This window comes from Pseudopipra pipra, chromosome 7, assembly GCF_036250125.1.
Source record: "Pseudopipra pipra isolate bDixPip1 chromosome 7, bDixPip1.hap1, whole genome shotgun sequence".
In the NCBI taxonomy this organism is placed as follows: domain Eukaryota; kingdom Metazoa; phylum Chordata; class Aves; order Passeriformes; family Pipridae; genus Pseudopipra; species Pseudopipra pipra.
The window spans coordinates 39,966,064-39,993,571 of NC_087555.1; the positions used below are offsets into that span (position 1 = coordinate 39,966,064).

The following is a 27,508-nucleotide window of genomic DNA, read 5'->3' on the forward strand; positions in this document are numbered from 1 at the left end:
AAATATATGAGTTCTGGAAAATCGGAAGACTGACAGGGCACAGAAAGTCTTGGAGTAACATTAGAACAGTAACATCAAAGAAAAGAAATAGGAAAGTGAATGGAAATCCAAATCAGAGAGGTGTCACAGAGGCACTAGGAAGAATACATTCGTATATACAGGGTGTTTCCTATGGATTTTTTTTCCTTCTTTTTTTTTTTTTTTTTTTACCTTGTATCCTGTACCAAGTCCTGGGTCACACACAGCTGCAGAGACAAGCTTCACAACCAAGTCCTGTACTTCTCCCATGCTGTCCCCTATGTTGAGCAAACCCTCCTGAAGGACACTCAGGGAGGGGACATCCACGCTCACATCAAAGCCAAGAACTTTCCCAAAGTTTCGCAGGAACTGCACCACCATGAGACAATCTGAGAACGTGCTTCCATCGAGGACGAGGCCGGGGATGCGAGGCAGCTCTGGGAAAGGCTGGAAAGCAACAAAACCCAGTGCAAGCTTCAGCAGTATATTTCGAACGAACCCTTTTTTGATACCAGCTAAGGAAATGGGCTGATACTTCCTTATGACCTCCAGCATGCCAATGCTGGAAGAGAAAGGCTACAGGGAACCTGCGCTCCCCAGCCATTCCATGCTGAAACACATCGACCTTTTCACAGTCCAGGAGGCGAGAGATTAAGATGTACTTCCTTTTTGGTCAGCAGATGCTACCAGGATTTATGCTGAGCCGAATTACTGTAAAAGGTGGTGTAAAAATATTTAGGGGGCAAAGAGAAGGGATTTCTCTGACACAGAGAGGCTTGGAACCTGAGCTTTGTCAAGTCTGTAAGGACAAGAACTAAAACCACAGAAGACTGTGAGAGTAATTTTTTTTGAGCAACAGCTTACAAGAGTTGTCTAGATGACTACCTAGTGTCTGTGTACTGAGACATGATGCATATTCCCGATGTAAAAATAACTCAGAGTAAAGAATTTTTTTGAAGCAATCATGCAAGTGCTTTTTGGGAAGCAGGCTGCTTTTAAACAAAAAGCTTTTCATTAACTAAACATGTGCCACTGAAGTGTTCTAATATTTTGTATTTGTATATATTTCAAATAGTTCTCTAATTAGCTGGATCAAAACTTGAATGCTTTGGGTGTGGCTGCAAGAAAAAAGTTATTGTCACAATGATAAAATACACAAACAAAAAGCAAGAAAATAAGTTTATGTTGCTGTGATTACCTTCTGGTCTGCTAAGCACATATCTTCATTAGGCTTCTTTAGTTCCTTTGCCATTTCTAATTCCAATCTTCGCTGTTCCAGCTTACGTTCTTTATTTAATCTTTTTTCATCACGTTTCTCTTGCTTTAACCGCTCTTTTTCCTTAAGCAGAATTAAAAGGGCAGAAAATAAACCTTACATATTAAACTTACAAAGGAACAATCCACAAATTTAAAAAGCACTACTTATGTAACCTTATAATTACCACAGCAATTAAGGAACTTGCATTAAAGTAAAGGGACAAGTGAACAACACATGGTTTAAAAATTCCCATAATACACAAACTGGATATGAATAGCGTATAAAACACAACAGATCTTTTCAAACAGGTAGATTCTGGGCTTGAATTACCATGTACTTCACATGCAATCTGAAAACTGAATGGCCCTTTATGTCTCATTTACACAATCAGAACACGGGGATCATCAAGTGAAAAGTCAAGCTTTTATTACTTGTCTCTCCCAATGCCCTCTCCAGAGATGTCCCACACATTACTGCGCTCCCTCTGTCACTCTAACCCGCTGATGCCTTAAGCCCCTAATGGTTTTTTTTATTTTTCTAATATTTGTAAGACTGGTAAGAATTGTAGGTTTTAAAAAGCAGAAACCCCTTTGTCTCCTTGTTCCTTTCCCTTGTTTACACATTCCCTAACCCTTTTACCCCATTCTATGCCTTCTATATCAACCTACCCCTGAATCCAGTAGCAGTGTTTAGTCTTTTGTCAAGGCAAAGGCCTAGACTGTTTGGAGAACAGCATATCAGGGCCTAAACCACAGAGTACGGTCAAAAACTAGGTAACAATGTACCCTTTGTACTCTGATGAAGCTGAAGATGATGAAGTAGGTGGTCCCAAAAAGACCCCAGACCCAATTCTCAGGGGGAGGGCCCAGGGCAGTCCAGAGGAAGGGCCAAAGGGTGGACACATCTGGGATTGGATGGATAATGTTATAAAATGTAACCTCTCGGGCGCGCGCGTCTATATCATCTATTGCCTTGGCAAATAAACCCTTTCTTATCTCACCCCTAATTAATTGCTCCGGAGATTTTTTCAGAACCAAAATACACCGGCAACACCGCCAAGACTTACTCTGAATTTGGAGCTCCAATGGCCTTTCCTATCCCTGGCTCCAGGGGTTCTGCAGCCCCATGCCCAGCACCAATCCACTGTCCTGACAACACAATTCCCTACACACCTCTGTGTATCCAATATCAAGCGCAGAATGTATGGAATCTGCATCTGTCGATGCTCCTCTTTGGAGCACAGGACCGAGTACGTACCCACAAACACACAGGGGTGTGTGGGAGTCATGACTGAAGAATCTGCTCCAGCGGTGAAGACACCGTATGTGCTTTCCACCTGGGGGCACGGAAGGGCTGAAGAACCAAGCCAAGCTGCTTCCCGTTACTCGGAACCACTCTCCACTATTCTGTCAGTTTAGGAGGTCACTCTGGTCTCTTCCATTTACCACCACCCTGTTTTGCACAGATCAGTGTGGGCGATCCTGTCAGGGCTGGGCCACATTTGCAGATCGTTATGAACCACTGCCTCCACTGTGGAGTTCTGGCAGGCCCTACGACTCTGAGTATTACTAGAGCACTGGTGACTCCTGTGGATAACCACTGTGACTGCACAGAGATCAGGACCTCTACTACTACAGTCTTTGGTGGATTTTATGCAAGATTGAGTTTCTCATTGGACACAAAGAACATGTCTGGACCAGTAAATTAACACTGGCAGAAAAAAGCAGTGACATACAGAACTCCCCATCTGCCCAACTGCTTCCTGCTCTGCAGCTGTGCAAGCACCCTCTGTATTGCCAACAACAGGCCTCGTATCTGTGGTGAGCTCATAAGGGACATCCCGTGTAGAAATTCACAATACACTAAAGCAGCACACAAAATCCAAAACTTTATTTTAAAATGGAAAATACTCCCTGGCTTATTTTTTTAAATTGTTTATTGCCTTTTATCTTAAACTATGTCAAGGTCTCAAAGCCAACTGGCATTTCCTACAACTTGTTTTTGCCAATTAGAAACACTCCAAGCCTGAAGAAAACAAGAGGTGTACATATGGATATTTACGTGGCAACACAGTAATTTGCAGTTATGATTAAAAATGCAAACTTTAACCACTATTCTGTTTCTACTAGAGCAAGAATACAGTTACAGCACTGGATCAGACTAAACAATCATGTAGCCTGGCATCCTGATTTCCAACAGTGGGATGGGTGCTTAGGGCATCATTTTCCTCTATTTCCTTGCACTGAAGTATTAGTCAATATTGCTTGGTTTTGGTCAGCCACTTTTATTTAAGTTTGTGAATACATCCAAGAGAAAAGTTTTAAAACTTCTTTGACAACTAGTTGCTATAATTACAGTTATTTTACTTCAATATCTTAGTTATCTGTACTTTCTTTATAAAAGTCTCAGGATACAGAGATTAAAATAAAAGTCTCAGGATATAGAAAAATACATAAAACCAAAAAATAAGTTAGCAATTATGTCCTTTTGTATTTTACTTATGTTTCCTCTCAAAAACATCCAGAACTCTCAAAACTGGGCAATCTGTGCCAGTGTTCAACCATCACCCTCCAAGTATAACAGTTTTTCTTAAGTTTGAACAGAATTTCCTGTATTTCGATTTGTGCCTATTACTTCTTGTCCTACCACTGCCATGTAGACAAACGAAACTACCCACATGTACATCAAAGACACTGCTCTTCTACAGATAACTAGAGAATGAAACCACGAAAACCTCAAGCTTTCCGAGGTTAATACTCACTTCTGCTTTTTTACGTGCTTCCATGGCTTTCATAAGCATCATATGTTGTCTTCTCCGTTCGCGTTCCTATTGAAGCAGGTAATATTAGAACAAAACTAATCCACATTTTCAAATCAGTAAAAAAGCTGAATAACAAATTTAGCATTAATAGACAAGTCACAGTAAATACTAAATATAGGACAAGAATGGCCAAGTCTGTGCATGTTTTAGTTCAGGTTTAGAAAGCAAATACAAGAACAATCAAAAGCAAAAAGGTAAAGCAATGAACATGGAGACAGTGTAAAAAAGAAGCATACAGGTTTACTTATGGTCAGTTGTGATGCTCCTTCATAAGCTGGCAGAACAAAAAGCATAATGGTTGGCTGGAACAGGTCAGTTACCTTACATCTGCTATGACGGAACTTGCAATTTACTTCTTCAATAGCCAATTCAGCAGAAATTTTATACTGGTCTTTCTCAAAGATTGCAAATACTAACATTTTTGTAACCAAGCAACAAATTAACATTCTCAGCTCTAGATCAGTTTTAATCAAGCCAGTGGTGGTGCACATACGTACACAACAACACTTGGTTTACTGATGCCTGTCCCTCAATAAATTATGGCAGTAATTTCAAATGCATTAAGGAGCACTGCTCTAGGGCATTAAGTATGGGAGCTTCGCCTTGAAAGCTGCAGAGTAAATCCTGGCCCCAGCAAAGGCTATGAGAATTTTACCATCTGATTGGGTGAGGCCAGGATTACATTCTAATGTTTCACTGTATAGTTGTAACAGCATGAATTTACCACCGGCTGAAAGTTAATTTTCTCAGTATCTTAGAAACTTAGGGAAGACATCATCCTGGATTCTAAAACAGGTTAATTCAAATTGTATTTAAAATATCTGGATTCATTCCCAGTGAATGGGACAAGGCTTGCAAAAATTATACAAGTGACTATCTATTAATTTTGCATTAATCCCTGATTTTATATAGTAGTCAAATTTCTACTAGGACATCAGTAACATAGATCTCTGGTTTAAAACCTCACTTAGTTATTGCCATGTTCAATTTATACACATGTTCAACACATGTCCTTTTTTTCCCTGAACAGACAAGACAAGCAGATGTATGCAATGCACTGTGCTGTAAAGCCATGCAGCAGTATGTAATATGACAGCAGCCAGTGCTACATTTTATGCATTGCTATGACAACCATATCACAACCAAATCACAATGCGGTGTTAGATGTACAAAAATAAACATACCCATACCATATCTAGTCTATGCCTCTCCAACTCCTGGTAGAAAGAGTTGGCACAACATTATGAAACAGAAATCACAAAGTCATAAAACCACTTTATAATCCCCCAGAAGACCCCAATACCAAAGCAAAGCAACAAATCATAAGGCGAAAGAAAATCTGTGCAGGAATCAAACCCAGAATTTTAAAACTGCTTATTTTGAAGATTCCACCCCACCCCCATACAGCTTAAAGTAGTAGCTCACAATTGGCATTCAGTCTGTCTGGTCAACTGAACATATACCAACCTGGTGCTTCAGAAGAACAGCCTGCTGCCTTCGCATCTCCTTCTCCTTAAAAAAGCATATTGAAAATATCTATTAAAATTTACTGACCAAATTGCACAGTTTTGCCACACAAAAACAGCACATCTGGGTTGAATTCTAACTTCCCTGCCCCCCATGAGCTGAGCACAGTGTCCGCGACAGGAAGTCTGGTGAGCTGGGAGGTCCATGTGAGAACGCACCGAGAATGCCAAAGCAGCCATGCAAGTACCTATATGCACCATATTTGCCAGTATTTGTAAGAGTTCTGCAGTCTTGTATGCATACAGCCTAGAAGAGACTAGGCTTGCTGAGAAACAATAAAGTTTTTTGATACAGTGTGCTTAAAGAATACTGTGAATAATGTTACTGAACGGGCATTCTGTTGTGCAAACCAGGCGTCATGTAAGCAAAACTCAAGGTAATGGCACACAAAAAAGTGCTGTCTCTATATATTCACACATGTGTATGTCACACATACACAAACTCCTCTGCACGTGCTTCATGCAATTATATAACCACATGGACATGTTATGGTGTGCTGTCTATGTACAGTTTCCTTAGCCATGATTATTCTTCCAAATTTACTGCTTTTTATACATCAACATACATTATGCACAATAACACAGTTCTTGTTTCTGGAGCTCCTCCAAACTAACCTTTATTCGTTTTTCGGCCTCCAATAATTTGGCATTTGCTGCTTCTTCCTTCTTTTTCTTTTTTGCCTGTGCATGCAAAACAGGTCACACAACAGCACCATCACAAGTCAAGAACAATATGACTAGAAATAAAGTTATGTGCCTTTAAAAGTTAAAAAACATCATCACTTATTGTGTACATTACAACACATCTCTTCCTCAATGCAGCTTTCATGATGAACCAACTCCCAATTCACTTACTTCTTAAAAATTAAACCAGAATTTCAAGTCCTACTCAAAATTGCTTCATCTGGCTATTATAAGAAAGCAAGTACACACAGAAACAATATAAATGGCAAAGAGTTACTAATTTTTCCATCAATGAAGACTTGAAAACTAGCAATCTATCTTTGCTAGTACACTAGCAAACCCATTCTGTGGATCAGTATATTCTAGCATATATACAGACAGTATTTTAGATCCACTGCACTACATCCAGAGCAGACCATTATACTGTTTGAACATCCTGCTACTGCAAACTTGTTCTCTAATAATTGAACAGCTCTGCTGTTAATTTTAGCACATACAAGACTTCATGTAGAAAGTCATGAGCCTAAGTGAACATTTCCAAAATTTAGGGTACAGTTAAAGTAGATTTTTTAAGAAAAATATTTTAAGACACGTGTTTGAACTGGTCTTTGGAAATCCAGGTTGTTAGAGCTGTTATATTTAGTTATATGCCTAACTACACATGTGACTGTTAAAATACAACATTCTTTAAAATGGCAACACAAAAATTACATTTGAGCCATTATTTCTACCTCTAAAATTTGCTGAGCTCGAAGTTCTTTCTCCATTCTGATTTGCTGGATTCGCTTGATTTTTTCCTACAAGAGTAAGAAAGTTATTTCTTTTAAAAAAAGATAAAAATATCGAGAAAGCAAATTTATTCTTACATTTGAAAAATGACCAAGTTTATACATACTTTTTGTTATGAAGTCTCATACCCACTGTAGTCAATTGTTTCCATAGAATTTTTACTAGCATTAAAAGATGTCTGGTATAACCCTGAAGGAACCTACTCTTAGTTATGCATAGGTTCTTATGTTTACGTTGTCGTAGTTTTTTATTTTATTTTTTCAGAGGATAAGATTAATAGCAATGTAAACAAGCCAACAGCATTCAAATTCTAGCTGACAGTGGGGGAGCTATTTAGGAATGAACAAAGTGTGAGCTATGCCATGAAATATATGATGTTTTGAAGTGATCTTCCTGACCAAGAAATAGGGGGTTTGGTCAAACCACTGTTTTCTGCCTCAGGTCCAGCAGCCTTTCAGTCCCACAGGCAGCACAGGGAACCCGAGCTCTGAGAAACCCAAAGCAGGTGCTCTGCCAGTGACACTGCCCCTCAGGAACCTGGGTAACACGCCCAGTCAAGTACACTCCACTTTCCACAGATTTTTAAAGCATTCAGGTAATTGAGGACAAGTTTGGATGCCTTCCTATGTAGTTTGGGGAATGGAGTTGTAAACATGCCGTAACAAAAGAAGTAACTGGAATAGCAACCGTGGGCAGTACAACACATTTCAGCGTGTTCCATGTGGAGAGAAGAAAATGATCAGGTTATGTGTGCACTCCACAGACAGATGCTGTGCAATCATATTCTGATTTATTCTTTTTTGAGAATTAGTTCCTAAAATCTGAACTAAGTCCTACTACATTGATTGAGAAATGCAACCATTGCTAACATTGGGATTATTTCACATTTCCCGTGCTGCATGGGTTTGTCTGTTAAATTAGCTCACATTAAAAATTCATTAGCCCATTATTTGAGATTTTATTATCTCAAAAGAACTGCCTGAGCCACAGTGACTGGGAAGGGACCATTATGAAGAGAAGCAATACATCCAGCTGAACTTGCTGTAAAGTTTTAACAGCAAAACCCAGACCATGGAAAAGTCCTGCAGGCTGGGAGGCCTAGATCAGAAGCCTGAAATGGAGCTCAGTGCTCTTCTTTGGAACAGCAGATGTTTTCCCGACAGTGAGGGCAAGCCCATCTGTATGGAATACACTGTTTACCTGAGAGCTGGTCTGAGACTCTAGAACATGGACTACCGCTAAAATCTTACTTTCTGGAGAACACATAGGTAAATATATTCTTTATCAAAACATAACAAACCAAAATCAAGCCCCTAAGAAAAGATAATCTAAAATATTTAACAGTAAAGGAACAATCGCAGAGGAGAAAGACATACGAAATTTCCTGATAAACAGAGTTCCAATACATGAGGTCTTACAAACTTCAGGCAAATCTTACCAGCTCCTTAAATTATTGAGAAGTCCAGCATAAGACTACATTATCCAGCAAATTAATTCAGAGGTCTTGTTTAGACAGTGCTGAACTTTTATTTTCACCATGTGAAGCTCACAGCACAAACCTTAAGTCTCTTGTTATCCCCCATTACACTTTAAAAACAGTACAGAAGTGGAGAGCATGCACTACACCCTCTCAGTTCCACAAAGGCTAGAGTTAATGCAGAACAAACTTTTCAGCAAAGAAAGCATTAAACATCTCTGCCTTGTCTCTGTCCTTGTTTGTGAGGTGACCATCCTGACCCTCTAACAGGCTGATGTTATTTCTACACTGCCTTCTGCCACTAATGTATTTGAAAAATCCCTTTTTATTGTCCCCTCCAGCTTTGTCAGCTTCAACTCCAACTGAGCTTTGGCTGCACAGATTTTCTCCCTACAGTGGCAAGCAGCATCTCTGTGTTCTCCTGTGTGACAGTTTTCACCCTAGGCCTTCCTGGAGACCAGCTTGTAACCAGGAAGGAACTAGGGAAGTGACCAAGGAAGTATTCCATGCTATTCCTTTATGTAACCTGAGGTACAGATAAAGCCAGCAGGAGGGACCTCGCTCTTTCTCTCCCGGCGAGCTTTGGGGACGGTGGGTCCCTGTCTCGGCCTTGCTTCTCTGGAGCTGAGGCTGCAGTGCCTGCTGTTGTCTGCCACGCGTGAGGGGACAGTGCTGGGCCGCGCCCAGCCGTCCTGCTTTTCTCAAGGGAAGTGGTGAGATTTCTAATAGGTCTTTATTTCGTTAGTTACCGGGTTTCTTGATTGTGCATACTTGTTTTGGTTTTGTCCCTTTTTGCCCCTTTTTCCCATTTTCCCTTCCCCTCTCCCCTTTCTTGGGAGTTGTACATAATATCCTTACTGTATATAACAGTATATATGCAAAAATACACATATATTTTGGTATAATTCAGTTGGTTTCAGTTTCTATAATTTTTTTCCTTTCCTCTCTTTGCCCAAAGGAGGTAGGGGAGGGACTTTCACTGAGTTTTTGGAGACTTGGCGGGAAGCCAGCTCAATCTTGCTCACCCTGTCACTTACAGGCAACTAATACTAATACTTAATTTTGAGTTTGGGATGTTGAGACCAAATACAGACACTGAAGTGCCGGAGCGTGTCCAGGGAAGAAAGGGCAATGGAGCTGGGGAAGGGTCTGGAGCAGCTGGAGGGGCTGAGGGAGCTGGGGGGGCTCAGCCTGGAGAAAAGGAGGCTCAGGGGGGACCTTCTGGCTCTGCAACCCCCTGACAGGAGGGGGGAGCCGGGGGGGGGGTCGGTCAGGCTGTGCTCCCAGGGAACAAGGGACAGGAGAAGAGGGAACGGCCTCAAGTTGCACCATGGGAGGTTTAATTGGATACTAGGTGAAATTTCTTCAAGGAAAGGCTTGTCCAGCTTTGGCACAGGCTGCACAGGGCAGTGGTGGAGTCCCAACCCTAAAGGGATTTAACAGCCATGTGGGTAGTGGTGGATTTACTGGAGTTTAAAATTTTAAGTAACATACACTGTGTGCTCTTGAACACTAGATTTAAAACAGACACTTTGTTATCAGCATACTTAGTAATTTACTAAATATTTGAAGCACCTAATTCAATAATTCAAAATATAATTTAAAGGGCTCATTTAGGAATCACAGAAAGTTTACCTGTTGCTTCATTATCTTTATCTGCTCCTTTTGCTTTCGCTTTTCTTCAGCTGCCATAATAGCTAACAAACAAAAGCAAATGAATTAATATCAGCAGAACGTGACAAGAGACAGGTTACTTTTAATTAATGCTTTTCAAAATAATCCGCTAACATGCACAAACTTCCACAAGTAATACTTACCTTGCTGTTTTTTTGCTTCCTTGGCAGCTCGTGCTTGTTCTTGCTTCTGAAGTTTCCTAAGTAGCTTTATTTGTGCTGCTTGCCTGGCTATTTCTGTTACAAAAAGAAAATATGAAGTTCATAAAAACAGTGCTGTCCAACAATAAAGATACAGTCCATGTTCCAGGCATTTGTATGTTGTAAAGACAGAGCAAACAGTGAATTTCTTTTGTACATGCTGACTTTTACAAAATTTCACTATCGACTACCTTTAGTGCCATCTCATGTATCAGTAACTACATCAACAGTGTAAAAACACAGTGTAAACACAGATATTTTCTACATAAAATAAAATACTATTTTTGGAAGAAAAGAATTGTCTATTAAGTGACAGAATCAGGGCAATAATGCTGCACCATTTTAAAACCATTTCCTTCTTTCTCTCTAAAGCAAAAACATTTTTTCAAAAGTATTATATCAACCTTTTATTCAGAAAGATGGAATTGCTGTTTTCCTTGAAGTCCCCCCATGTAATTATCTAATTCTTTTCTAACAAGGCAGGGAGGGCACACTCATCTGAGTCACACCTCTCTTTCCTGTGGCTACCTAAATCTAGCCACTCTTATGCTAATTAGTAACCACTTGAAGCTACCCTACATGATAGTATTGCTGAAATTTGAATTAACTGCTTATGGACACGCTGATAAAAGCCAGCTGTAGAAAGGATTTTCTGGAAGTTGAATTCAGCTTGCTTTTCAAGAGGTCCAGGACTTCTCTGACAGCATTCCCCAAAATACAACTTCTTGTGCAATGACTAAGACCCAGGTAAACATATAGAAAATCCTTGTATAGGTCAGATGATGCTGTAGATACCAAGAGTAGTGTAAATAGGTAAATGACAACAGGGAAACCTTCACGCTTCCATGGGGAAAGCACACAGAAGCAGCAGTTACACCTTAACTGAAACAGAATCTGTAGCTGGAAATTAGAATTTATGTCATAGACAAGAACTTAAACTATGAGCTATGGACAGGCCAAGAGATACAGAAGATCACTTGGTTTAAACTGGCACAATCCATGAGGAGGATGTGGTTAATGTTCACCATGCACCTGAAAAGGACCAATGGGAAACACTACAAAAAACAGGGACGACAAAACAGTACACCTGTACTTCCATTCAACTAGTATGTACTGTATTGAGCAAAATTTAGGGACTTCTAAAACAAGCTAAGAATCTAAAAAAAAAATCAAAGAAACTAGAATTCTTAGTATCAAATGATAACTCCAAAGTAATAAGACTCTCATGCCACAGTACGAGGACAATAATCATAGAATGGTTAGGGTTGGAAGGGACCTTAAAGCTCACTTCTTCCTTTAAAACCTACACACGTTTACTGATCTCAAAAAAGCCTTCAATAAAAGCATGTACCGAGTTTCCCAAATCAAATGGTGTATACTCATATCCTGGTGAAACACATCACTCTTCCTTAGGAAAAACATTAACTCTCTATATCCTAATACCCTCTGTTTGTGAAAACAGTAAGACATTTCTTACCTTGAGCCTGGAGCTTTCTCAAAAGCTTTGCATCGGCGTTGTCCAGGAATTCCGTGCTGCCAACGTTCGGCGGTCGGCCCTTGCGGCGCCTTGTCCGTGACTCCTCCCTGGAGTGCTGTCTGTCTGGGTTTGGTGGTCGGCCTCTACGCCCTTCCATCGCTCTGATCCGGGGAATGACCTCCTCTTCTTTCAGAAGACACCACTGCACACCCTTTTAATCAACACATTTCACAGAGAGGTATTATAAACACAGATTCAAAAAAAAAGACAAATAATTCTAAGACACTTGAGAACACGAACAGCAAGAGACTTCCCCCCCCAGTAAGTTATAGATAGAAAACATGTGAGAGCTGTGATGTACTATTTGGGTAGGACAACGCTTTGATGATGCACAGAAGCTATATATTGAGAGGCTATCACTCAGAACTTTGTAAACTGCACCACTATGAAAGATTTTGAAGACTATTCAATGACATACAAAGTTATTACCTAGTAGGTATGCCATTACTATGTTATTTTTAATTATTTCTGATCACGTCAAATTGCTCAACCCTTTTTAAAAGGTGAAATGGATTCTTATTTTGTGAACTCAAAACCAAGTATTCTGCTTTCACATAATCTACTGCTCAACATGAATGAAAAAATGTGTCAAGCCGAGTTGCTGTCTTTCAACTGAGTGTTCACAGAAATTCCGACATACATAACAAGCAAATGCAGTAATGTATTTTCAAATACTGCTTTCAAGTGGCGTAGATCTCAACAACTGAGTTGAAAAAACAGACGCATTTCAGTCTTGAAGTTTTAGCACAACTGAGTTCTCTCCTCATCCATTGTAAATTTATTTCTGTGCCAACTTGAAGCAATCAATGTTTGTAACTTTTAAGCATCCATGTATCTGAACTAAAAATTCAGATACAGATATATTTATTCTCTAACTAAAGAAAGTATGCAGCAGTACATTCCACTCTTGCTCCCACTGTTCTTACCAGAGTATTTTGTGGAATCACAAAAGAAGCTACTGAAATACTTTGTTCATAAAAATACCCAAGTTAATCCTCACATAGAAATAGCTTTACATTAATTGATTACTGAAAAGTAGTTTATTGCCCCTACTGAGCAAAACAGCGCAGTCTAGCTGATCCTGTTTGATTGAACATCCATATTTCAAAATTGTAACATCTTTTACCATTTCCCCAAGTTTTTGAGAAACGCAGGGAAAAATATGTAAGCTAAGTATCCTTTGGGACTTCTCCATAACTTGCCTTAAAAAGATCTGTAGAAGATTTCAAAAATGCCTGCTAAAGCTGGTAACTTAGAAACTCATTAAATATCAGTTCAGAAAAAATACATTTGGAATGCTTAAGTTTTCATATTTATATGTACATAAACATTAACATCAAATCTGCTGTACCATAACATAAATGATTTTTGCTTATCCTGGCAATTTGTCTTTAATTAGTTGTGCTCATTCTTCACAGTTACTAAAGTTTAACAGAACTTCAGTAAAAGCATTAGTTTGCTAGTGAAACATTCAGGTTTCAAGGGAGTTATCAGTATCTGCAAAGATACCTTTTTTTAAGTCTCAGTACTCCCAGTTAAGACCATCCCAAGAGTACATGTCACACTTGGTCTGCAAACATTTCAAAGGGCTTTGTTATTAGTTATGTTCTGAAAATGCACTGCTCAGAACCATGACCTATCATTACTGTGTACAGCATCATGCATCACCCCTAAGGACTTTTCAACCCAAAATATTTACCTCTAACACTTAACCATAAGTTCTCTTACTATCTTTTAAGAGTATTACTCAGGTGTAACTTTGATTTCCCTGCCTGGTACTTGAATTACAATTTATCACAGGTTCAGTTTATTGAGGTAGCTTCAATACTGTACTTATTCACCTACACCAACTTCCAGCCTAGAAAATCTTATTCCATAAAAAACAGATGCCAGGAGAGGGGAGGCAAAACAAAAATCAGAGGAAAGAAGTAGCCATAATTCAAGAAGTACTTTAGAACCTGCAATGGAAATCGTTCTTGCTCTGTATTTGTATGTTCTGTGGTTACTGACACTAATGATAACAAATACACAGAAAAGGAAGGTAAGAGGTCTGCAAGAGCGTCAGTGCCAGAGCCCACGTATTACGCGTATTACATTTTCCTAATGCCACCTAAAAGAGAAACTAGAGGCTGTCAAATGAAGGTAGGAGCAAGTTCAATAGGCAAAAGGAGCAGGTGTTTCAGGGAATGGGGAGAAGACTGTTTAATGTCCTGACAAAGGACATTGTGCATGCACAACTTTCCACAAGTTTAAGAGAGGACAAGACAAAAATAGTCCAGAACAAAGCCATTAAGGGTTAAGCAAGAGGTGACTGACCATCTACATTTTGTGCTCAGACATCTTTTAAAACCTAACTCAAAATACATTTCTATTAAAAAAACGTACAATCTAATACTCTGTGTGGATTTTCAATATTCCAAAGAAAAATATGGGGGTTGAGCCCTAATATAGGAGAATCACAGGCCTCCATAAAATCTAAGCTTTGCCACTCAAACATTAGAGAAATAATGGGAATTACACTGTGAAATGTTGTACTTTATTGCTGAAACTAATCAAAACAAGAACTGCATTCAATTTCTCACCTTTGAGCATCTACCATGTACTGCAACACCGTGCTGAATCAGGACATTTGCCAAAAAGGCACCAGACAAGTACATGTGGAAGCAGAATCAAGCTCAAATCCTGCTACCCAAAATAATGAACAAAACCATAGGCACTTTACATGAAGCAAAAATCCACAATAATTTCAGATTAGATTTGCGAGGAAAAATTAACAACAAAGCTTTCTAAAATGAATTGCAGAACTCAGAATAGGACAAACACTCCTACCCATATTACCTAAACTCATGAGGACCCGTGTCCTCTTTAGCACCCCAAATCACATTCACAGCAATAATCTTTCTAAATCACAGCAGTTTAAAGCTTCCATGTCCTGTCACTGAATTTTCACATTTGCCACCACCACTTCGCCAAACTTCAAATGTTCTTCTAACCCTACTCTTTCATGGCCCACTTCTGCCAGATCTGCTTCTCTGTTACAGCATTTAATTGCTCTTTGAATAACCTGTAATATCTGGTTGCTTGCGTACCGCAAGTAACAAACACAGGCACTATCAGAAGCAGGTAATCCACAGATTTTTGGCTTGCTATAGGTAATTCTTCAGTATAACTGATTTAGCCTTAAGATAATTTTCTTCACATCTTGTTCCATCTTAGAGTTCTCTGAAACTTACCCCATCCCTCTGGATACTGCATATCTCAAAAGGTGACAGAAATATAGAACAAAGAAAAGGAAGAATAACCACAAAAGGCTGTACAGAATAATCAAAACTACCACAAATGCAGATATAAAATTCCTGGAATCACCTCCAGATATCCATGAAGATATGATTGTCACATATTATTTTGAAGCTGGACAATTCAAAAAACTGCAGTAAAAAGGGTGTAAATTCTTTTCATCAAGTATCAGTATCACATACTGTTTTGCTGGGTGCATATTATCAGTCTGAGTGCAGCTCCTATGTTTACATTATAAACTTTTCATTCATACATAAAATGTAAAGACATTTTAGCACAGCTGACACAGCTGCCCTCAGTCTCTTTTTCTAAAAAAAAACTTTTCCTTTGTTTACCCAAGTCTCAGTAGAACGTAGCACAAACTCTATCAGTAGAAACTACAGTTTATGTGCAGCAACTTAACATTCACCCTGCCAGCAGAAATCTGCCCCTCTCACTGCCTTCGCTCTCAAGTTTTATAGATCACGGTTAAACTCATGAACTAAAGGGAGAAGAAACAGATAACTAGAGAAGGGGACAACACTAATGAAGTAATATGGGCAAGAGACACAAAAAAGGTAACAGGGTAAAAAGTGAGCAGATACATTATGTTCACAGTACAAAGAATTATTTCACTCAAGCAATTCAGGTACGAAATGAAGTTCACAACTACAGGAACTCGTAACTGCTGTTTTCTGAAGGCCAAACACAAAACAAGTTTAGCAAAGTTTTACCCTGTAAGCCAGGAATCAGTAAGCACCACCTAGAAGTAGCTGCTTACTGTGAACTCAGTCTTTAATGCTTTCAAATTTATACCATGCAAACATTACATATTTCTACATGGTATCACAAGGACATAAAGCTTAACTAGAGCCTGAATTCAAGACTTGCTGAGAGCTAGTAACATGTTCAGAACGCTTTTCTTTTAAAGAAGCAAATATATTCACTGACAGAAGTCCAAAAACTTTGGTGGGCATCCTGAAGAAATGGCAACAAGGCCAAAATACAGTAACACAGCATGGCACAAACACAGTAACACAATTTCCCTAAACTTCTAGTTTTACTTATCCTTGTGTGGTTTATCTACACACAGTCTAACAGTTCTACCACTGTAAAGCGTAGCTGAGATAGCCCTGCATTCCTTTCCTTAAGTCTCAATATGCTCAGTCAGTGTTCTTGATAAGGACACACTTGCATATAAACATGCATTTTACACATATATACAAACACACATACACATATATAAATCATGCACATGAACACATGAGAAGAGTGGGATTTAACGCATACATATAAACTACTATTGATAGAGCTTGTCCACAATAAAGGAAGACATAAAGGTTTAAGTCAGGAATATCTGCACACTAAGACAGAATAGGTAGCTCAGAGTTTCTGTACCAGCCCAATCCAGGATCAGAGCTGATCATTAAAGAGTGTGAATTCCTGCTCCCTCCAAACAAAAGCACTGAAGGGAACAGCTTTCAACACTGCCTTGGGTCCAGCTCTCAGCATCTCAATCTCACTACTATTAAAGAAACACGCATAAGTTTTAGAAATAATTAGCTAAAAACAGGCAATGCTTCAGATTGCAGCAAAAATTACTTCACCTACACTTAAGTTAAAGCTCCTTGGATCAAAGACTTTACTTTTTAAAAAGTGGATACCTGCGGTCCATCTCTGGCTTCATAGAAGTCACCCACTCCTATTTTTGCACTGAAGCTGAAATTGTCCCTTGAGATATCCATTATTCCATTTCTGCTGAGATACTGAAAAAATCACATATTTTTCCACTTCAGCTTGTAAATAATTACAACCCAGCTTTGACGTACAGCTAACTTTGTGAGTGTAATGTTTTGCACATTCTGTCAAAGGGATATGCATTTATAAGAGTTCAAATCAGTAACAGACTGAGATACATTACACCTCATATCACAGGAAATAAATATCGTTACTGGAGAGAAAAAAACTGCACTTTTTAATTGCAGGCATGCTTAGTAACATTAGAACAGAGAAGTTAAAAAATGAATGTACCTTTACTACTTCAGGATACTGTCTCAGCTTCTTTCCACAAGGTGCAAAATATGCTACTTCTCCTTGAAGACGACCACCAAAGTTTCTGATTCGGGTTTCTCTTTGCCAGCTAGAGTAATATGAAATAGTTGCATACAACAACACACTTTTAAAAAAGTAATTCATGTCAACTTAAGAATTGTACAAAAAAAAGAAAAGAGGAGAATGTGACTATAGTATCGCAAATCAGACAAAATCAGAAAATTTTATTATGCAGATTATCCAAACCGACTGTATATAGGGATTTACTTATATCAAGCTACTTACATATTACCAGATTTTAAATGGCTTAGAACTATACTTCAGGGAGTTAGTTGGAGTCTCTATTGACTCAGATCTAGCAATCGGGATTAATTTCCAGTGATAAAACTGCTAAGAGACAGGTCATGTTTGCAAAATAGCAAATGTAATGCACAAAAATTAACACACAAGATATGTTGACCCAGTCACTGGAAGTCGGAAATCTAAATTGCTGAAGCCCTTTCCTTATTATTCAGCCTCAAAAATTTTTCAACTGTCATTTCTTTACCCACTGACTTTTGAAGGTATTATTTCCCTTTAAGGCAAGGCAAGTACAGACACGACCTACCCATATTCGAGAGGAACACGCAGCTCCCGTTCATCTGCTACTCTTCGTTTTTTTGAAATACCTGAAACAGAATTTCTGATTAACACCTAACAGAACTTACAAAATGAAAACATTCCTAAAATGTACCTTCTAGGTTTGTATTCACAAAACAAAAGATAAATAATTTGTTTCATTCTAGGCGTTATGTACCTCAATTACTAAGAAAAATCACTGCAGCTGTTCTCCTTTTGAAATACATTTTCCTCTAAGTTTCCTGTAACCTCTTTCTCTGGAATTGTGAACAGAAAAACCTAACTATTCCATACTTAACGACTCGCTTTGCTTGGTGCTCTTGTGTATTGCTAAAATAATTCCTTGCACACCTCTTTTTCTAGACTATACATGATTTTTTTCAGTACAGAAGATGCAAATGAAAACACTCTAAAGATCCATACATTCTAATAGGTTCAGTCTTCTTAGAGTACTGTGCATAGACAGCAGTTACCTGCCAAATGCAGAAAAATTTTCAGGACTATTTCAGCTTTTCCAAGTACAAACAGATGATGTGTTTGGTGCTAGTGAAGAGACTGAATCAATAATATCACAGAGACAATTACCAAATGTGGGGTTTTTAGTGTGAGCCAAAGGCTGGTCCTTTTCTCAGGCCTCTCAGACAGCTGTAGGACATGAACTATGTACACAGAACAACTTCTGGAAGATGCACTTCTCAAAAAGATAGTTTGGACCTTGTGTCAAAAATGTGCCACATCTCTTCCCTGAGTGAGTTCCATTATCAAACTGAAGCCCTGGTTCCAAGCTCCTACAGCTGGGAAGGTCACACCAGGCCAGGGCACAGCTCCAGGTGACATGCCAGCAGCTGCTTCCAGGTAGTGCAAAGAGTCCTCTAGATAAGCACTGAGGAGCTGCCCGTGCTTGGGTGCCAAGCTTTAGGCACAGCTCTGCACTCAACCTCCCCCGCCTGAATATTGCAGTACTGCAAAGGGTCACAGGGGAGGGAGGGAGGGACAGAGGGAGGCTTCTCTTCCAAACACAAGGGACATGAAAAATGAGCTGTCCAATGCAAAACAACACAGCGAAGAGACCACAAGACCTCTTCAGTGACTGACCAACTCTAGGTAAAATGGACACAAACATATGTTGGTGTATTATGGTGATTCTTATTAGGTGATTCTTAGGTGAGTACTATTACATCTAAAACAAGGACACAAAACTAACATATTCTACCTCCTACCCCTGTAAACAGACAAAAATCTGCTATCAGTCTTTTCAAAGCATCATAAATTAACACAGATCCCTGAACTTTGTAAGTTAACAATTTGGACTACTTCTAATCCATGGGAAATCTTTTACAGACTGTACAATTAACAGGCCTGTTTCTGGGGAAAATATGAAGTAGATCACATTATGCTGCTTCAAATCTAATGCCCTTGATGACATGGAATGAAATTCCTATTCCACCGAATCCAAACATAAAAACCTATTTATAAGCGCATGTCCTCATTTAAAAATCTACTTATATGCATGTTGATTAAACATCAAGTTTCTAATTCATGCAATTTCATTGTTACCATGCAAATTAACAAGTGTGACTTTCAAAAATGCATTCTTTACTGTAGTCATAGTAATTAGTAAATCTTACAAATTAGTCACCAAATAAAGAATTTTAAACACTAGGTAACATCAGGCAAATGCTAAATGTACTTTTCACGAACCTTTCAAAAATAAGTCCTTGCAAAAAACCATAAATTCTACTGAGAATTTTTAAATAATAATGAATAAAGTTATACTCTGACAAAATACAGTTACAAAATTTGTCAAGGAAGGGGCAAAAACAGAAGATTCAGAATGCCTCCTATAATGCCCAGAAATTACAAATAAATAAGAATAACTAGTTTAGAATAAAACAGTAAATAACAAAGACTAAATAATGAAGAGTTTTAATGTAATAAATATTGACTCTGGCTATTTCATCCTACCTTCTGTCAAATAATTACATGAGCTAAAATGTCCTGGTCTAAGTATAATGTTCTAGTCTGGAGAACCTGCAATTCTGCTGACTCACTTTAATGTCTTCTACAAACACCCATGAAACAATCACGGAGTCACTGAACTGAGCTGAGGTTGGAAGGGACAAAGTGTCAAAAGACACTTGGTTCAACCTTTCATGGGAAAGGGAGCCTGGCTGAGACTATCTTGTCCTCTGACCAACTGGCACCTGAAAATATCCAGTGAGGGGGCCTCTGACACATCCCTGGGGAGGCTGTTCACTGAATAATTGTTCTCATGGTAAAAACCTTCCTTCTTGAGATATCACTTGATACCAGCACCTGGACTACTACTGTAACCCCTTTTACAACACATGCACCTCAGCTGATACAGGTACTATAAGAGAAGACATGGAGATACCACAGTGGGCACTTGGCGGGAGGGCGGCGGGCGCTGTCCCGAGGAACACCGCCGGCTGCGACTCGGGACATAAGGCAGCTGGAGCCGAGCTGGGGGACTTTGCTACTTGGAGATTGAGCGGGGTGGAATGAGCTGCAAGACCAATGGAAGAGCTCTTCACAGAAGAGGACGTTTTATTCAGTTTCAGTGGAGTTTTTTCTCCCTCAGTGTCTGTATCCGATTCATCTTGGTCTTTATCATCCTCATCATCTTCCTCCTCAGACCCTTCTGTATCTGACTCAGAATTACTGTCAGACTCTGTTTAAAAAAAAGTGTGGCAAAAGGCACATTATGACTTGATAACTACTGGAAAGTACATTAAAGTTCTAACACTTGAAAAGTCATTTGTCTTATTATATATGTTTTTAATAACACCTCCTGACTATAAATAGGTTATAATTAACTACCTGAACTTTACAATTACTACAACTATGACAGCATAAAGTAATTCTGCATAATAATGCACTGTTCTTTTGAATGGGAAGAGATGAGTGACAGAAGCTGCAGTCTGTTCACCCCAGAATGAGCTATAGCTAAATCATTCTGTTAGCCAGGCAATAGCTGGGCACTATCCCAAGAAGGGCATTTCACAGGGTATGAAATCCATCATGAAGAGGAAGAAAACAACAGAACTGGCTGAGAGGTGTCAGAATTGGAAGTACGGCGATCTGGGCAAAGGAAGAGTTACAATCAAGGATACACAGGGTAAGGAACTAAAGATGGGTTACAGCTGTGAGAGAAAAAGATTAGTACAGGCTATGTGGATGAGAAGGAAAGAGAATAATGAAGGTGGAGACTGGACCCAAGGGATATCAGCTCACAGGGGAGAAAGGAGTAACTGTGAATACAATCAACTCTTTAAAACAGTCCTTGCTCTTGTTTAAAAGAGCCTTTAAAATAATAGTCTGGACTGCAGCCCCTAGAACTGTCCAAGTTCTTGCTCATGGACTACTGTGCTCCTGAATGAGGCATAGAAACATGCTTTTCTTGCCACTCTTGACAATTTGAAGGCCTTTGTTTAGTCCCTCTCTGGTTAGGGAAGCCTAAGCTCTGCCTGCCAGAATCATTAACCACCAACCAGACAATTTCCATCCCATCCTGAGCACCTTGTCACATCAGCAGGACATGAGCTACAGGCCAGGTGACTTATGTGGAAGGCAGGACTCTGACAGCCTTTCCAGAAGGCTGTGGAGCCACCTTACTAGGACAGCTGACCAAGTATCAAAACACTCCAAACATGATTTTGGGTGTGATATAATGGGGATGGGGAGATGTGCTCATTTCAAGGATATAGGTAGGACAGTGTGGGCCATGATGGCCAAATATTTCCTACCCCTATTTTAAAATATGGTGGGAAATGCATGTTTTCAAAACTCAAAAAATAAACTTTTTGCTTTTCCTATTAAAAAGGTTAAACCACCTGATTGGCTATCATCAGAATCATCATCTTCATCGTCCTCATCTTCATCTTCATCATCGTCGTCATCATCATTTGAGTCGTCAGAGTCTTTACTGCTGGGGGCATCTGAGTCTACCCCTCTGAACTGCTCCACCACCAGTTTTGCAGAATGGAGGCGGTGTTGTGGTTTTACTGCATTTACTGCATTATTGCTGACTGGTTTATCCTTTCCTGAACCAGGTAACACAGGAGAGGTAGAGGGCATTACAGGTGTCCGGTTACCAGCTGGTTTTTTCCCACATGCACTCAAGTTTACTGGCAAAGAAAAGGGGGCACTACTAGAAATGGCTACACTTTCATTGCTCTTGGTCTGGGGTTTCGGTTTCGTAGTGAGTGCAAGAGGAGCCTCCTGGATGACGCTCTGAATAACTCCATTGGGTTGGTGATTACCTAAAAGTGCATTTGTCAGGAATGGGTTAGAATGGTTGTTTTCCAAGGATGTCAGTTTTTGATGAGCTGGTGAACTTGATGTTGATTTGGGGCTTGACAAAGCTGCGATAACCTTCTTCAGGTTCTTAGATGATTCCTGTTTCTTTAGCTGTGCTGCTGGGAATGTCTGTTTATATTGTTCCTAAAGAAATAAGAAAACAGGAATAAAATGTGGAGGTGTTTGGTTTTCTTTAGTATTCAAGCAGGTGAACACTAGGAAATTATAAACATCTGCTAAGCTATTTTCAGTACGTCAAAAGCAGGCTACACAGAAGAGATGAGTAACCACAAGTTACACAAATCTTGCATGATTTTCACTGTAAATCAAGTAGGAAAAGACAAATTGAAATCAAGACTAAGTTGATCCAAATTATGTAGAGAATATTTCTCACATGCTATATTGCTCTAGACAGTGACTTTCATAAATATATTAAGTCTCTTGAAAATAGTAATTTTTAGAAAGAGACTACTCTTGTGTACCAGTATAGGAAAACCCCCACTTACTACTTATTTCTGTATATAATAATATCATTAGTGAATGTAAAACTACCTTTAATAATTTTTTCATTTAAAAGCGCAAGGTAATGCATTTTTAAACACTAATAGCCACAATACCAGCAGAAAGCTAACAGAAGACTCTTGGCATAGAAAAATTTTATTAAAAAAATAAACAGGGGTGGGGAGAAGGCATTAGTCATAAGTGCTGTGATATACTAATTTTTTAACTGAAAAAGTAGTTCTTCAAGGTTTGCCAGGTAAAACTTAATCAGTAGTGGCTCAGAAATGCATGTAAAGCTTACACTGTCTGTAGTCTAAAGATTCTTACAAAGAAAAAAACCTCACATCATCTTTGATGGAAAACATAATAAAATGGATAAAGATGGTATCTTTTCAATCAATTTTTAAAAATAAAGTCAAGCATAATACATTCTTGAACTTACTAACATTTAAAACTGAATCTGAAATTATGAAAACCTCCAAAATAAATATTCACACAATGCACACCTCCAGTACATCTTTTAGAGAAATCAAACCACTAAATGAGCATCACCAGCTAAAGAGCACCTGGGATAGTGGAAGGTGTCCCTGCCCATGGCAGGGGATGGGACTGGATGGTCTTTAGGCATCTTCAAACCCAGACCCAAGCTGGGATTCTAAGAATCTATGGAAATAGCCCTACTGATTTTTAATAGCTATCAGCGCCTAAATATCTGTCTTTAAAGAGCAAACGAAACTCGAGGTTACATGGAGCATTTTTTTAAGAAAGGCTTTCAGCTTCTTTTTTTAAAATCATAATTAAAACAGGTAATTTTAATTACTTTGACTTAAAACTATCCAACTTGAAATGAAGTGAAGCTGCGCTTACAATACTAGATACATGAAGCATTAAATCAACATTCTCACTGAAACTAGAAGCACAGGAAAAATATCCAAGCCACACGATTTATCCATGATTTATTCCTTATTTTGATACTGATTTTAGCTGCACATTGTCCTTAAGAGATGCATGGCCCACACAATCTAATTAATTTACACCATTCAGAAATCCAGATTAACTTTAAAGGCACATAAAAACTTCATGATTATGAAAAAATATACACTTATAATTTTAACACATTGTATTTAAAAGAGCTTGACAGCACAATGTTCCATCTTGTTAAGCAAGTAACACAGATCACAAATCAAAACATTCACTCACCCGTTTTGATCTGACATCGCTGGTCAAAGAGAGAGATTCTTCAGAGGTATTTTTATTCCCTGCTTTGAGTAGATCAGGGGAAGGAACTATGAGTTTTAAATAGGTTTCCTTTTTGGCTTGATGTACCAAAGACAAAGGTTTCACATTAGGAACCAATCCTGTAGACTGTATTACACTTGTGTGTTTGTTCACAGATTCCTCCTTTGCCTGAGAGCTTTGGAAAATAAACGGAAGCTGCTGTGACAAAACCTGAGGCTGCTTCTGCTGGGACTGGAATGATGAGTGAGTCTGGGAATCAGACACAAGAGGTATCTGCTGGTGTGTTCTTTTTTCTTGAGACTTTTCATGTGTTTTTTGTCCGTCAGTTTTCGTATCTGTTACATCACTATGCATTAGCACCTGCAAAATATGTATTTTTGGTTGTTCACTATAGAAGTTAAAAATCCTTTGATAAAAACAACGCATATGACCAGTCTCCATGAAACAATTATACTATTCTAGGCAGAGAATCAACAATAATAATTTTAAAATCAGTCTTGTAATATATTTATTGTTCAGTTAGGTTTTCTCCCCCAGATAGTTTCAGCATGTGCAGACAATGCTTACTAGAGAAGGAGTATTAAACCATGGTTGTTCTAAAAGTATTTTTGACTGTAAACCTAACAGGATACAAAAAAATTCAAATCTTCTCATTCTGCTGCCTACCAGGGAAAGTAACCATTCTAGTAGGAAAAAACCAACTGCTGAAGCAATATCCATAAAGATATATTTCCAATGCACTATTAACACACAGTACTTAATTTCTTTGTATTTCCTATTTTACAACAGACATAAGAGTCTACCAGCTCTTAAACTCCTAGCCCGTAAAGAACAGCAATACATAGACATGCTCACACACAAAGGAAGCAAAAAAAAACCTAAACAGAAAACTCTGAAGCAAACCTAAAAAAAGTATTCTTAGCATTTATTAACATGCAGTTAAATATTGCTTGCTATTTTTTCACAGACGGGAAGAGTCAGTTTGTCACAAACAGCCTGTAGTGACAGGACTGTGAGCAGCAGGGTGGGGTGTTACACCTACCTTGTTCTTGCTTTTGTGGTGTGCTTCGTTTTCAGAATCAGATTCATCATCTTCACTCTCTTCAGCACTCTGGTCCTCCTCCTCCTCTTCATCCTCCTCTAGGTCATCCGAGTCACTGCTACTTATGCCTTCACTTGAGGTGTCTGAAGAGGAGCCCGAATCACTGTCACTGTTACTAGAGCTTTCCATTGCTTTTTTTCTAGGCTTCTACCAGAAAGATGAATTCTCTGTTAATGGTTCAGCTTTAATTTGTTACATAATCTTATTATTACACATAATCTTTGGAACAAAGAACAGTGAGACTTTGGACTACAGTGATCTGCTGTCCTTAAAAGAGAAAGTGTTTCACAAGATGATGAAAATTAAAAACTGGTCACAAAGTTCCACTGCAGTATTCTTCTGACCACACACAGTTGGCATCACTACATTTCAAAGCAATACATCAAATTAAGGCCTGGTCACGGACAGTGTATCAGAGCATCACAATGACATCTATCTCCAACACTGTTATGCTCAACAGACACACCATGATACGCCACAAATATACTGTGATGAGTGAGGATCCCACACAGTGTTAAAGTCACTTTTCGGACACATTTTTGGTTTATCACTGTTACGTACAACCCTTTGAATCATCACATACACGCACAAGACAAAAGAAACTGGATGAGAACTTATAACTACAACTTTGATGATCAATGCTTCTATCAACTGAGAAGTTGTTTTTCAAACACTACAGGCAAAAAAATTCACAGAATACAAGTTACTATCAGACTGCACTTGAGGATTCCCCAAGATGGTAGGACAACAGGACTAGAATTCAATTCAGGAAGAAAAAATTGCACAAAATGTAACTCTTTAGATTTTCATCAACTGTAAAAAGCAGTTTGGATCAGCTTTGCCTTCTTTAAAAAAAAAAACTAAAAATTGATTTTTACATTTTTTTTAGATATCATCCTCAAAAGGAAACTACAACTAAGAAGATGATTGAGGAAGTCAGAAGATGAATACTAAAAAATCAAAATCCTAAAGAAAGGAACATTTAGAGAAGTATAGCTAAAATGTTTTAAAATAAACCATACCTTTTAGAAGAAGAGGCAAGAGCTGTTATATTTGAAATTTAGAAATGTAACATCATTTGTACAAAGCCCAGCAAAAAATACTCCCATATGCCCCCTTACTTATTCCTCTGACTTCAATTCCTGCCATGGCTTCATTCTAGCACACTGAAATAAAAATACAGATTTTTGGGGGAGGGGTGATGGTGGAGTGTGTTAATCCTCCTCATGATGGAATTCTCATTTAGAGTATTTTCTATGTTTTCATTGGAAAGCTTGTTCAAATCATTACATTTACAAATACCAATTACCTCTAAGTTTCAGAGGAAAGTCAGAAATGTCAGCATTACAAATGTCGAGTAAGACTAGGAAGAACCACTTCCACTTCAGTATTAGAAAATTTACAAATAGAACTTAGGAAACAAAACCATTGAGAACCTGAAACTTGTCTGCTCCAGACAGAAAACTTAAATGTTAAGATACAGAGCAAAACACTCTCAAGAAAGCTACTTGTCCATCTAGTCCATCATCTTACAGCAACTCAGTATTTAATCAAGTGAAACTGGAGTCTAAAATCAGTGCCCACATCAAAAGAAAGTCTATCAATCGTACAGAATTTACAGTTCAAGACAAATGGTTGCACAAAGGAGAAGATAGCAATGCTGACAAGCATGCTGACTGAAATTTCAAAAGAAAAAAATAAAAACAGGCAAAGAGAGGAAGAACCCAAAACATTTTGGCTTAAAAATGCTACTGTTTGCAGAACACTTCTGTCAATTTTTGTCTGAATCTTCAGTTTCTTTCTGTGTATTTACCTTATCTTTGATTTTGTCAGCCCTGGTGTCCAGAAGCTGAACTTTGCTTTGCTCCTGGTTGTATTTGCGCCCTCCTGCTCCCGAGGTCACAGCTTTCCCTTGTCCTGCTGACGTTGCAATGCTCGTGGAGAGCACGGACGTGCTGACAGCAGACACTGCAGTGGTACTGCTCCCATTCAGTGATCCATTTACACCTGAAGATGACAGATTCACAAAGTGACACTTAAATAAATCTGAAGTAGCAGATACTTTCTTTGAGATGCTCCAGTCACACTAACCTAGCTTCCATAAACACATAACAACATACTAGACTACTTACAGGTTACTCCCCACATATACCAAAAATTTGTTATCCAAGTGTCATTTCAATTTGGAGTTAGTTTAAACATACAGAACACCCATGATTTAAAGGACAAACACAATTAATGCTGTAAGAGATGCGGGGTGGGGGGAGGGGGGAGAAAAAAATCTGAAATTGTCCATTTTCAAGTCATAGAATCATAGAATATGCTGAGTTGGAAGGGACCTGTCAGGACCATCAAGTCCAACTCCTGACTCCACACAGGACAACTTAAACCACAGATCTAAGAGCTCTGTCCAAAT

General features: G+C 38.7%; 1 protein-coding gene across 16 annotated transcripts in view; it reads right to left on the bottom strand.

Moving 5' to 3' along the window:
• Window positions 1-27,508, bottom strand: part of BAZ2B (bromodomain adjacent to zinc finger domain 2B) — a 115,405-nt gene that overhangs the window by 22,087 nt on the left and 65,810 nt on the right. For 7 of the 16 annotated variants that reach the window (XM_064661775.1, XM_064661779.1, XM_064661784.1 and 4 more), the window contains 18 exons: window positions 26,906-27,099; window positions 25,033-25,239; window positions 23,952-24,350; window positions 21,785-22,394; window positions 20,326-20,622; window positions 17,920-17,980; window positions 17,292-17,400; window positions 16,925-17,026; window positions 11,925-12,135; window positions 10,391-10,483; window positions 10,209-10,270; window positions 7,039-7,104; window positions 6,239-6,304; window positions 5,565-5,609; window positions 5,282-5,314; window positions 4,038-4,103; window positions 1,217-1,357; window positions 211-465 (listed from right to left, as the gene is read on the bottom strand). In XM_064661775.1, coding sequence (XP_064517845.1) covers window positions 211-465; window positions 1,217-1,357; window positions 4,038-4,103; window positions 5,282-5,314; window positions 5,565-5,609; window positions 6,239-6,304; window positions 7,039-7,104; window positions 10,209-10,270; window positions 10,391-10,483; window positions 11,925-12,135; window positions 16,925-17,026; window positions 17,292-17,400; window positions 17,920-17,980; window positions 20,326-20,622; window positions 21,785-22,394; window positions 23,952-24,350; window positions 25,033-25,239; window positions 26,906-27,099 — 3,017 coding nt within the window. The remainder of the gene's footprint in view (window positions 1-210; window positions 466-1,216; window positions 1,358-4,037; window positions 4,104-5,281; window positions 5,315-5,564; window positions 5,610-6,238; window positions 6,305-7,038; window positions 7,105-10,208; window positions 10,271-10,390; window positions 10,484-11,924; window positions 12,136-16,924; window positions 17,027-17,291; window positions 17,401-17,919; window positions 17,981-20,325; window positions 20,623-21,784; window positions 22,395-23,951; window positions 24,351-25,032; window positions 25,240-26,905; window positions 27,100-27,508) is intronic. The other 9 variants (XM_064661781.1, XM_064661780.1, XM_064661788.1 and 6 more) reach the window with 6 other exon arrangements.